The sequence below is a fragment of the Oryctolagus cuniculus genome, chromosome 7 (genome assembly GCF_964237555.1).
Source record: "Oryctolagus cuniculus chromosome 7, mOryCun1.1, whole genome shotgun sequence".
In the NCBI taxonomy this organism is placed as follows: Eukaryota; Metazoa; Chordata; class Mammalia; order Lagomorpha; family Leporidae; genus Oryctolagus; species Oryctolagus cuniculus.
This window is the reverse complement of record NC_091438.1, coordinates 108,256,103-108,268,114: the sequence shown is the minus strand read 5'-3', so window position 1 is coordinate 108,268,114 and position 12,012 is coordinate 108,256,103. Positions and strand designations below refer to the sequence as shown.

Sequence of the window (12,012 nt, the reverse complement as noted above, 5' to 3'; positions counted from 1 at the left end):
CAGGGAGGTTTTCATTGCATTGTTAAGCAGAGGGTCATTTTTCTGAAACCTATTATGTTTGTGTGTGGATGATGCGGAAGTGAAGGGCTTGGTCCCTTCAGTGGACAGGATCATCTGGGTTCCAGGGTGTCAGACATCTCAGACACTCAACCATGCGGCTGCCAAGGGTGTGATGTGCCTGTGTCAAGGTGACATAGACTGGAGAATATAAACCAATATAGCAGAGACAACACTGATTGGCAATAAATCGGAATAAATGATTGCTATGAGAAACACTGGGCCAGAGAAAGCTTAAAAGAGAAGATGAGTTTGTATACAATAGAATCAAAGAATTAAAACAGAAGACTTTTTGATAAAGTGAAAAAAAAAGCACTAAATCTGGGTCTGGTCCTCCTACCACTTCTGCTAGGGAGCCCTGGGCAAGCCCCTCATCTTCCAGGGCCTGGCTGTGTGGCCTAGAAAGCTACACGCAGCCAACTTGCAGCACTTGGCTGCTTTTACACACACACACACACACACACACACACACACACACACTTGTTTCCAGGTGCTTCCCACAGGTAACTTCTCAGAGGGTCTGAGCTGGGGGTCTGGGAGAACAGGTGTCTGCAGTGGAGTCCGGTTTAGTCGGGGGTTTTTGGTTGATTTGTTTGTTTGTTGGAGTTGACGGGATCAGGTGGTTCATTTCCAAACAGAGACAGGAAGAGCTGTGTCGTGTTTCAGGGCAAGATCCTCAGAGTAAGACGTGTGCTTAAATTCTGAATCTGCTTCTTATCCCCTGGGTGACCTCCGGCAATTGATTCCACCGCTGTAAGCCCTAGTCTTTGTTACCTAAAAATTTGGGATAAAGATGCCTACCTCCTAGGGATGTTGTGGGGGATTAAAGGATAAGGTGTAGAAACCCCGGAGCACTGCGCCCGCACACATGAGCGGGCTGCACACGGAAACCCGTCGATCGACCAGGGCTATTGTTATTGATAACCTGGAAGCCAGGCAGGGGACGCACTAGCTGCAGCGCCCTGGGTCCCCAGGCTCCGCCGGGCACACCGCCAGCGTCCTAGAACTTAAAGGGACTTTCGGTGGGCGGCACCTAGAGCCGGTAGGAGGCTGGAGTCCTCGCGTGGGCGGAGGCCGTGAGAGCCGGGGTGGGGGTCGCCGTCCCCGGGCACAGAAGGTCCCTGGCGGCCCCCTCCCGCGGCTGGGCTGGTCCCCAAGAAGCGAGGCTGGCCTCCGCGGCCGGCGCCTGGGGGCCGGTTGTGAGGCGGGAGCAGGCAAGGAGAGGAGGGGCGACTGGGGGAATTTCCCCGCCTCTCGCCCTCGCTCCATAAATCACCTCAGCCGCGGCGGCGGCGGCGGCGGCGGCGGCGGCGAGCCGGGAAGTGCGCGGAGCCGGAGCGCGGCGTGGTGGCACCAGACACCTCCCTTTCCCCCACCTCTTTCTTTCTTTCGGTTGTGTTTTTTGTTTGTTTGTTTTTGTTTTGTTTTGTTTTTTTTGTTTTTCCCCAAACCTCCCCCTCTCACTCCCGGTTCGGGTGGCTGCCCTGACCGCGCAGCCGGGTCGCCACTCCTCCTCCCGTGCTGCCGCCAGCCCTCGTAGCCGCCGCCGCCGCCGCCGCCTCCCCGCGCCCGGGCTCTGGGGAAGCGAAAGCCGCGCGGCCGGCGGCGCCGACTGTCAGCTCCGCAGCGCGCGCACTCCGGCCCACGGGCAACCGCGGCTCCCGGAGACCCGGCGGCACCGCGGGGAGCGCTCAGGCGACCGCTTCCTCTCCCGCCCAACGCCGAGCCGGGCGATGGTGGCCGCCCGCGCTCCCGCGCTGTAGCCGGGCGCCCCCTAAGTTTGGGAGCCGCCGACGCCGCAGCGCGGAGACGAGTCTGCAGAAGAAGAAGAAAGTTTTGCGGGCTGCGCCGAGCGGGCCCTGAGCGCACCTCCCGCGGCTCTCTCCCCGCGTCCCCGCGCCCGGAGCCCCTCGGCGGGGCGGCTGGGGAAGCTGTATGGCTCGGGAGCCGGAGGACGAGGAGACGGCGGGGGCGGCCGCCCTGGCCCAACGCTGTCCGGGCTCGCCTGGCTGGGCCGGGGCAGGGGCCGGGGCTCGGCGGCCGCCCCTCTGGCTGCTCTGCCTGGTTGCGTGCTGGCTCTTGGGCGCTGTGGCCGACGCAGACTTCTCCATCCTGGACGAGGCGCAAGTGCTAGCGAGCCAGATGCGGAGGCTGGCGGCGGAGGAGCTGGGGGTCGTCACCATGCAGGTAAGCGGCCGCCTTCACGGCCCTGGCCTTGCCCGTCCGGCAGCCCGCCTTTCCCCTTTGCGGAGAGCCGCCTCCCACTGCCTGGTGCAGATCCTCTTGCGGTGCACCGACTGCTCTTGGCCGGCGCAGAACCGCTGCCCCGCCGGACCTCTGCACAGAACAGACCCCTGGCTGCATACCAGCGCATCTTCCTTGCCCTGTCCACCCTTCCCTTTCTCCCCTGCAGAGCCCCCTGCCCTCTGCGCGGGGACACCCTCCCCCCACCCCCTTCCTCTGCACAGCCTTCTACGGCTCAGCTCCGGCTCCTTTACCTCGGCCACGATTCTCTGGTTGCTTCTGCACCTCGGTCCGGAATTTGCACACCTTCCTCGGGCCGACTCGTGTCCACCGCGCCACCGCTGCAAACTCCCGTTCCCTCTTTGTGTCCCCATCCTGGGGCAGCCCGCCCCGCCTGCCTCGAACGAGTTCCCGAGGCCCGCCGCCCCACCCCCTGGACCACCTCCTCTTGTGCCTGGTATCGAGGCGCACTGCAGGGCGCGCGGAGGGAAGGCACCGGCGTGGGCGCGGCTGCTCCGGGGCGCTCTGGGTCCCCTCGGAGAGCGGCCTCGGGAGTCGGCCCCGCGCTCCTGCTCCCCGCCCGGTGCGTTGGGGGGAGGGGCCGGCCTGGTGGATTCCTGGTAGATTCCGACTCGGGTCCTGGTGGGCGACTCTTTTTGTTGCTTTCCGCTTTGGCTGCGGTCGGTTGCGCTCTGTCCGCCGCATAAATGTTTGTGGTGTGTGTATATGTATGCGCCTTTTCGGAGGAGGAAAATGAATGCGTTTCCCATTGCTCTCGAGTGTTTCCCGTGCTGGTCGTCCCCGGGAGAGGGAGGGGGACGCGGAGAAAACATCCCCCCTCGGCTTAGAGGGAGTCGCGGGGATGTGACCAACAACCACCCGTGGTTAAAAAAAAAAAAATCGCAGAACGGCCACCACCTGGAGATGCTTGCTCGCCGCTATTCTCACCTTCGCGGCCAAAAAGGCCCACTCGTTTAGGGGCGGTTGAGGTGACATTCCGAGTCTGTCACCCTCTTAAGTAAAATAGCGCCCCATCCTCTTCCACTGTGCACCCTGACAACAATAACCGTGAGGGACGCGGTCTTCGAAAGAGCCAAGTTTCCAGGAATCTGTTCTGGGAAGAGGATTCTGATTTCGGTGCTACCCCGACTGCCCCTTCCAGCTCCCACCTCCCACCGGGAGAGGTGTTTTGAATCACTTTGGGATTCAGGTTTCTGACCTTTTTTTTTTTTTTCTTTCTTTCTTTCTTTTTACCCTCACCCCCACCCCAGTCCTCCCGAGAGAATATGGTTTTTCTAAAGCAAGTTCCACGGACCTTTTCCACTGTAGAAAAAATTGTTTTATTTTTGAAATGAGGTTGAGTGAGGAGTGGTTTGCTTGAAAGATAATTTTACATTTATTTACAGACACCGGGCCCTGGTGGATTTTTTCATTTGCATAATAATAGATAAGCTTTCAAGATAACATTTTCCTTTCCATACAGATCCTTCAGGTACACATTCAGTTATGATTTTTTTCCATTTGCATTTTCTGATATTTGACTATTGCTTAGTTCCTCGGAGGGAAGTGACTTTTGGACAAGGAAGGAAAGCTAGAATTTTCTTTTCAGTGGTGAATGTTTAGATCCAGAGCACAGAATTGTATTTTTGCAGAGGGCACCTCTGTTAATGGGGGAACTTGAGGATACTACAGTTTAGGCCTGTGCTTGCAGAGTGAGCTGGTGATTGCCACCTTCATCCCATCACCAGGGCAGGGCCGGGCATGGTTTTCCCCCCTGCCCTTCTCCTTGTAGGCTTAAGGACTTGCTTTTTCTTAGATGCTGACAGCCGTTTTACTGTTTCTCACCCGGTCCTTGACAAAAGGTGAAATCGGATCCCCACACATTGTCATTCAGGTAGGGATCCAAAGCAAATGTAGTTTTAAAAGGCTTCCCTGTTGAAAAGGAGACACTTCAGAAGAAAGCTCTGATCGGTAGGGGGTTTGTGCCCAAATGGCCCTTTATCTCCTCCCAACTGGCCTCTTTCTAACACCTTTGCCACCTCATTGTGGAAACTGACCTCCTGCGGCCAGGGTTTTGTCTGGCAAAATGTGAAGTGGCTTCCACACATACTGTATTTAAGTTCCTCTTCTGGCACTGTGCATTGATCTGTCACTTGCCTCCTTGTGGGAAAATTGGGGGAAAGTCCCTTTTTGGAGAAGAATATGTGTGGAAAAAATAAAATCCAATACCGGCTAGATGTCTGGCCCTTAGAACAAAGATGCGGGGGCCTCAGGTTCTCCCCTGCAGACCTCTGGGTTTGTTCAGTGGGTCTGAAATTCTGTGGATTTAGTTACATAAATGTAGATTGTGTAGTCTCCCCTTGTAGAATGTTGGATTTGACCGATGCAGAGCTAGGCTCCGAGTGGATGGTAAGGTGAGCAGGGTCAGATCACTGGGGTAGGTCCTGTCTTTTTGCAGCAAGAAATGCCTTCCCCACTTAAGGGATTGACCCTTTTCACTTGACCTTGGCATTTGGAACACAGTATGGGCCTTTCAGGACAGCACTCATTTATACAAATTTTTCTGTAGGTCAGTTTATATAAAAAGCCAATTTTCATTCTTTTCAATGACTTGTGGTGCTGAAAATCTCATCTCCTAGGACAATTTTTCATTTTGAGAAATTGCGAAGTCGCCCTCAACCTTGGCCTGTTGTTCTGTAGCATTTCCAGTGGCCGCACACACTGTTCACAGGAGGTTGGGAGGGGGAATTTTACAAAAACGGAAACCGGGCCTTCTTTAGCTCTGACATTCCCATGACATGGTTTTTGTGCTTGCTGGTAGAGAAGACAGTGTGAGAAGTACTCCATCTCCAAGATTCTCTTGGCTAAGTTTTCTAATGGTGGCTGCCTACTTATTTTGTTGTTATTGTTCCTGTTTAATAATGGACAAAAATGTTTTTGAAAAAAATCTCTGAATGATTTACACCCACCGATTTTGCCAGTGCCCTGGGAAAGCTGCCACTGGACGCTGCCCCCCTGGCAGCAGACATCATAGATCACGGTAAAAGTCAGAAACCTAATCATCCTCTCCTCAGGGGTCTGGCTGAGTGAAGCCATCCTCGCTGTGCTGTGGGCTGAAGATCAGTGTGTGCTCGTGTCCAGGGAGACTGGTCTCTGCTTATTCATCCATGCAGTGGGATTTTGTCAAGCAGCCTCAGGGAGAGGGAAGAACCCCACACCCGGTATTTGGAGACCTGGGTTCTAGCTCTGCCACCTACAGATTGGATGATTTTTATCTGTCAAGTTACGCGAGATAACTCTTGCTAGAGGCATATTCTTGGGACATAGTGGAGATAGTGCATGTGAAGGCACCTGTAAATGTGATGGCACCTGTTCGCGTGAAGCTGAACTGGAGAAACATTGATGGATACAGTGGTTCTTAAATGGAGAATTGGCTTGTTGAAAGCTTACTGAGCATGGAGTGCTCTGCTAGGTGTTGAGAGGTTTTCCAGCACAGGCCTCAATGTTCGGAGGAGGAGGTAAGATTGCACAGGTAGAACAGTTAAGTAACAATGCTTGCTTGTTAGAAGGCATATCTGCTCTGGGAGCCATTTCACCAGGCACTTATAAGGCCCATTTAACATTATATGACAATACAGGCTTCTTAACAGCAAGGGCCTGGCACGTGGCCAGTGTGCTTGCTTTAGTGTTAGCTCTAACACAGCTCTGCTAGGCTGGGTACACTCACTGTGAACTTGGCAGACACACCAGCAGGTTGGTCAGACAGCTGCTATATGGGGCCTGGAGGGGAGGATTGTGGGTAAGGTAAAGGAGGGGGCTGGGTTTCTTCCGTTTGGGGCAGAAGAAATACCAGAAGCACGAACTGGAGCCTGAACTCAAGTTGAAGAAAGCAGAGCAACCAGGACAGATAAGACTTCAGGAACTGAAGGAGGTTCAGAGGGCAGAGGTGTTGATTGAGAATATAGCACAATGTTGTAAATGGTGAACGGGCAGGGTTTCTTTGCATGCAGTAAGACAGCAATGCGTTGTTCATTTTGGAAAATATCCAACAGACTTTTGGAGAGCTTTGACTCTGTAAGGGGTCATGGGTTAGACCCAACTGACAATAAAAGGTAACTAAGGCATGGTCTATGTCCTTAATTTCAGTTAATGTTGAAAATAGACACAAAAAGAGGTATTCTGTTATAGGTGTTGGAGGCATAGGAGTGGTGGCCTGCAGTGGGAGAAAGAGGCACAGGGCATTGTGGGAGTGCCTAAGGCTCTCTAGTGAAGCTGGTCACTTTGCCCTTGGCCTTTTTGGTGAAATGTCCATACCAAGTTGCAGCCTTAAATGTGAAGGGTGACCAAATCGGTAGTTCATCAGACCTTTCTAATTCTCTTTGGTGGTGCTAGAAAAGTAGCTGGTGTTTCTTGAACACCTGAACTGGAGGGTAGCTCTGGCTCCTGTGCCGCTTCGTGTGGTTTCCATGGCTTATTTCTTTGGTCATTACTCCAAGCTTCTATGGTTATTGGACATAGATGCCTTGCCCTTCTGTAACCATAAGCTGATTTGTAGTCATGTTTAGGTAAGTTTTGTATTTTCCCCTAAATCATGTGTATCATACAAGGAAAGATTTGAATGTGTACTTGTACGATATGGAGTGGTTGGGGGACAGGATATGTTTGCAAATAATATGGTTTGATTCTTTGCCCTTGTGTACAATAATTCTGTGCACCTTGGTGGAAAAACTGCTTCATCGTGTCCTCAGGAAATTGAATGCTTGGCGTAGAAGAAAGCTGACCATGGATAGTTGACTGAGTTGAACTTGGTAAGAATGAGCCCAAGGAAAAGCATGAACCATCCCTGTCATGCTTAGTACTTCTTTCTCCCTAATGCCTGTCTGAGCTGGCCTGGTCCTTGTGCTTGCTCTGTTTCTCTCACCAGTGGTATCTGAGTTTTGGAAGGGCTCAGGGGAGGGGAAGGAGATGGTTTCAAGCTTCCTAACATGTTGGTGCTATTTCTGGTTGCTGCTTGAAGAGTTCCTTCCTTGAGCTTAAGTGGCTGAGCAGGCAGGAACCTTGCAAAACTCTGGAATTTTGGTATTAGGTAGAAGGAGATTTGCTTTGGATCTGCTTATGCCCAGTGTGAAAATATATTGGAAATCAAAATATGAAGGGACAACAATTTTGACTCAGCCAGTTATTAATGGTGTAATTTCTGGCATATTATTAAATTGCTCTAAACTTCAGTGTCTTCACTCTTGGCATAGTTAACAGCAGGAAGCTTACTTTACAAGATAACAAAGTATCTAGAATAGAGCCTAACCTAACAGCAGATAGTAAACAGAAATATACAAAGGGGAACAGTCTGTATAGTGCCTGGGCACAGAACCTGGGAGGCAGCAGCCATCAGCTCCTGAGCCCAAAGGAAAAGGAAAGGGAAATTAATCTTTAGAAGCTGCAGATTTCAATGCAGTCAGTCCTCTGCCCCACAGCTTCTAGGGTGTGGTGTGTAGACCTCAGGGATGTGGTGCAAAACCATCCTTTGGGGTTTCTGAAGAAAATATTAGATGTGTTTACTGTAAAAGTGTTTATTTCAAAAGTTTGTAAAAATATTCAGCAGTTAAAAATAACATGAAAATGCCCACATACCTTTCACCCAACTTGAACAGTTATCAACTTGTGATCAGCCTGGTTTCATCTATACCCCTGCCTGCACCTGCTCTTCCCCTCTCCCTAGATTATTCTAAAGCAAATTTCAGACATCACACATAACTCTATTGATAAGGTTTTTTTTTTTTTTTTTTTTTTTTGGACAGGCAGAGTGGACAGTGAGAGAGAGAGGGACAGAGAGAAAGGTCTTCCTTTGCTGTTGGTTCACCCTCCAATGGCCGCCGCGGCCGGCATGCTGCAGCCGGTGCACCACGCTGATCTGATGGCAGGAACCAGGTACTTATCCTGGTCTCCCATGGGGTGCAGCCCAAGCACTTGTGCCATCCTCCACTGCGCTCCCTGGCCATAGCAGAGAGCTGGCCTGGAAGAGGGGCAACCGGGACAGAATCCGGCGCCCCGACCGGGACTAGAACCCAGTGTGCCGGCGCCGCAAGGCAGAGGATTAGCCTAGTGAGCCGCGGCGCCAGCCTTGATAAGTTCTTATTGCATTCTTATTTTTAAAAAGAGATTTTTAAATTATTTATTTGAAAGGCAGAGTTACAGAGATGGAAAGAGAAAGAGAGAGAGAGAGAGAGATCGATCTTCTATCCGCTGGTTCATTCCCCAAATGGCCAAAATTGCCAAGGGCTGGCCCAGGCCAAAGCTAGGAACCTGGAACTCCATCCGTGTCTCTCACATGAATGGCTGGGGCCCTGGCACTTGGGCCATTTTCTGCTGTTTTCCCAAGCTCATTGGGAGGGAGCTGGATTGGAAGTAGCGCATCTGGGAGTCCAGTCTATCCTCCAATATGGAATGCTGATATCATAGGCAGTGGAAAAACTTACTGTACCGTGACACTGTATTTTTACTTAATATGTATATATTTTCAATGTTTTAAGATACACACAATACATTTATACACTAGTGTATAGATTTTACAACTGACAAATAAATACAAATATTTTGGAAGGCTTAACACTTCATGATGATGTGCCAGAACAAAACCATTGCTATGTCCCTGCAACCTCTACACACAGCGAATACCTTTGCCCGGCAGCCTCCTTGGACTTCTATGGCCAATGCCAAGTTGCTTTGGGGATCCTCTAGTGCATCTTCCTCTGGTTGTGCTATCTGGTCCTTGTTTTCATGCCTGGCTTTCCCTACAACACTGAAAGGTTCCTTGTTATCTTAGTGTATGGAGTATAGACTGGGCACATGGATTTGACTAATTCTACATGAATTACATCTGCTGGCTCCTGTTCTTGCCCCCTTCCAGAAGAGTGAGAAAAAGTCAAGGCAAGGGGGCTGCTGCTATGGCTCACTTGGCTAATCCTCTGCCTGCAGCGCCGGCATCCCATATGGGCCCCGGATTCTAGTCCCGGCTGCTCCTCTTCCAGTCCAGCTCTCTGCTGTGGCCCAGGAGGGCAGCGGAGGATGGCCCAAGTGCTTGGGCCCTGCACCCGCATGGGAGACCACCTGGCTCCTGGCTTTGGATCGGTGTAGCGTGCCAACCGTGGTGGCACGTGGGGGGTGAGCCAACAGAAGGAAGACTTTTCTCTCTGTCTCTCACTGTCTAACTCTGTCAAATAAGTAAAAAAAAAAAAAAAAAAAAAAAAAATTTAAAAAGTCAAGGCAAGAAGACTTAAGTGAGAGGGAGAAGCAAATTGGAGAGAAAGAGTTGGAATATATTCACGGGGCCAGTGCTGTGGTGTAGTAAGCTTAGCCTCTGCCTGCAGTGCCGGCATCCCATATAGTTGCCAGTTGGTGTTGCTACTCCTCCTCTTCTGACCCAGCTCTCTGTTATGGCCTGGGAAAGCAGTGGAAGATGGCCCAAGTACTTAGACTCCTGCACCCAAGTGGGAGACCTGGAAGAAGTTTCTGGCTTCAGATCAGCTCATCTGTGGCTGTTGCGGCCATTTGGGAAGTGAACCAAGAGAAAGGAAGACCTTTCTCTCTGTCTCTTCCTCTCTGTCTGTATCTCTTCCTTTCAAATAAATAAATCTTTAAAAATAAAAAAAGGTTATATAGGACCCTTTAGTGTCTTCTGTCTTATGAGGGAGCACCCCAGGAGTGCTTGGATGGTTCGAGACAGTATATAAAGATATGTTAAAATATAGGAACTAGGCCGGCGCCGCGACTCAATAGGCTAATCCTCCGCCTTGCGGCGCTGGCACACGGGTTCTAGTCCTGGTCAGGGCGCCGGATTTTGTCCCGGTTGCCCCTCTTCCAGGCCAGCCCTCTGCTATGGCCCGGGAGTGCAGTGGAGGATGGCCCAAGTCCCTGGGCCCTGCACCCCATGGGAGACAGGAGAAGCACCTGGCTCCTGCCATCGGATCAGCGCAATGCGCCGGCCGTGGCAGCCATTGGAGGGTGAACCAACGGCAAAAGGAAGACCTTTCTCTCTCTCTCTCTCTCTCTCTCTCTCTCTCTCTGCACTCTGCTTGTCAAGAAAAAAAAATATAGGATCTAGAGTACACCTGCATTTATAGGGATCAGTTAGACAAAATGAATGAAGTGTACGGTGGAGTGATGTTGGATATTGTCAGCTGGAGGGCATCAGCCAGTGCTAAAAGAGGGCAGGTGCCACTCAGCCTGGGATGGTTGCTCAGTGACAATGTGAGGCTAATGTTGTTATATCACTTGGTTGTTGGATACCTAGTTTTATATGAAATCCCTTAATTCTTAAAATGTTGGCAGTTTTTTTTTTTTTTTTTAAGGCCAGAAACTGCTATGTGGGCCAAAGCAAACATGTCTGCAGGCCTGATCAGGCCAGAGGCCACCTATTTGCAGTGTCTGGGTTAGAATTATTCACAGGTTCCAGGAAGTAAAACCAGGTTTGGGGGAAGCAGATATCTGTGTAATATAAAAAGAGAACTTTGGCTAGAAGAGTTCTAAAATGGATTTCCTTGAGGCATGAGTTCCTTATCATAATTCCTTCAAATATTTACTGAATGGTTATTTTGTGCCAGGAACCATGTTAGGCTTGAGGTATCTGTTAGCTAGTTTCTGATGCTTATCATGAGAGAGGAGGTACTTGATATTTGAGAATGCGTGTCAGGGATGTTAACCTATCTGGGGGTGAAGAGTTCTAGAAGACCCTGCTGACAGTAGAATGAATAGGAGTTGGTTTGGCATGGTAGGTATGTTAGTGGAAAGGAGAGGAATGGGGTTGCCAGAAAGCTCCTTGTTGAGGACGAGGGTAGCACTTTTTCGGAGTGGGAAGATGGCATTAAGGTTTGGCATTTATAAAGCCAGAGGGCAAAGAATGTTCAAGAAGAGATTGGAGAAGTAGGTAGAGATCAGGTTATGGATTTTTGTTTCCTTCGTGTCAGTCCAGACACGTTACGTGGCAGGTTACAAAACATCCAGCTCACACTGACTTGAACAAGAAAGGAAACTACTGCCCTATGCAAATGAACTGCTCTGAAGTCTTCTTCCTGGCCCCAAGACAGGCTGGCTGGTTCAGCAGGCCTCCCCTTGACCTGACCTCTCTGGTCCACAGATCACAGGATGCCATGAAAACTAAGCAAGACCCAGACAGTGGGATCTGTGCCCCTCTGCGCACACATGGAGACCCCGCAGGGCACGGGTGGCTAGAGATCACAGCAGTCGTGAGTAGTAGATTTAGAACTCAAGTCGTGGTCTTGGGACTCTTGCCTTTTCACCTTAACATGGCACTGTGCTGTGGGAGCCCCCTTTCTCCATTGCTTTAACATGCGAAAGGAAACTTGACCTAACAGTATGCATTCTTCAGGAAAGAAGGTTTGGCTTAGTTATTTTATGGCTTAGATTTTGTCCTAATTTGACTGCTGGCTAGATTTTTTTTTTAATTTTAAATGGTTATTTAAATATTTACATGTAGAAGTCAGTGAGCCACTAAAGAAAGTTCAAAATTTCTGAGACTCATTCAGATGTTGTTGGATATTTTTTGAGAACATATTTAAGAAATCAATAGCTATTTATCATTGTGATTAAAAATATAAAGCATTGAGCTGGCGCCGTGGCTCAATAGGCTAATCCTCCACCTTGCGGCGCCGGCACACCGGGTTCGAGTCCCGGTTGGGGCGCCGGATTCTGTCC

The 12,012-nt window shown here is 50.5% G+C and overlaps 1 protein-coding gene across 2 annotated transcripts in view; it reads left to right on the top strand.

The window, feature by feature from the left end:
• Window positions 1-1,351: 1,351 nt before the first annotated feature.
• Window positions 1,352-12,012, top strand: part of CACHD1 (cache domain containing 1) — a 243,987-nt gene continuing 233,326 nt past the window's right edge. Inside the window, exon 1 of one of the 2 annotated variants that reach the window (XM_002715945.5) lies at window positions 1,352-2,244. In XM_002715945.5, the coding sequence (XP_002715991.3) occupies window positions 1,993-2,244 (252 nt within the window). In that variant the 5' untranslated portion in view covers window positions 1,352-1,992. The remainder of the gene's footprint in view (window positions 2,245-12,012) is intronic. The other variant, XM_051856412.2, reaches the window with a different exon arrangement.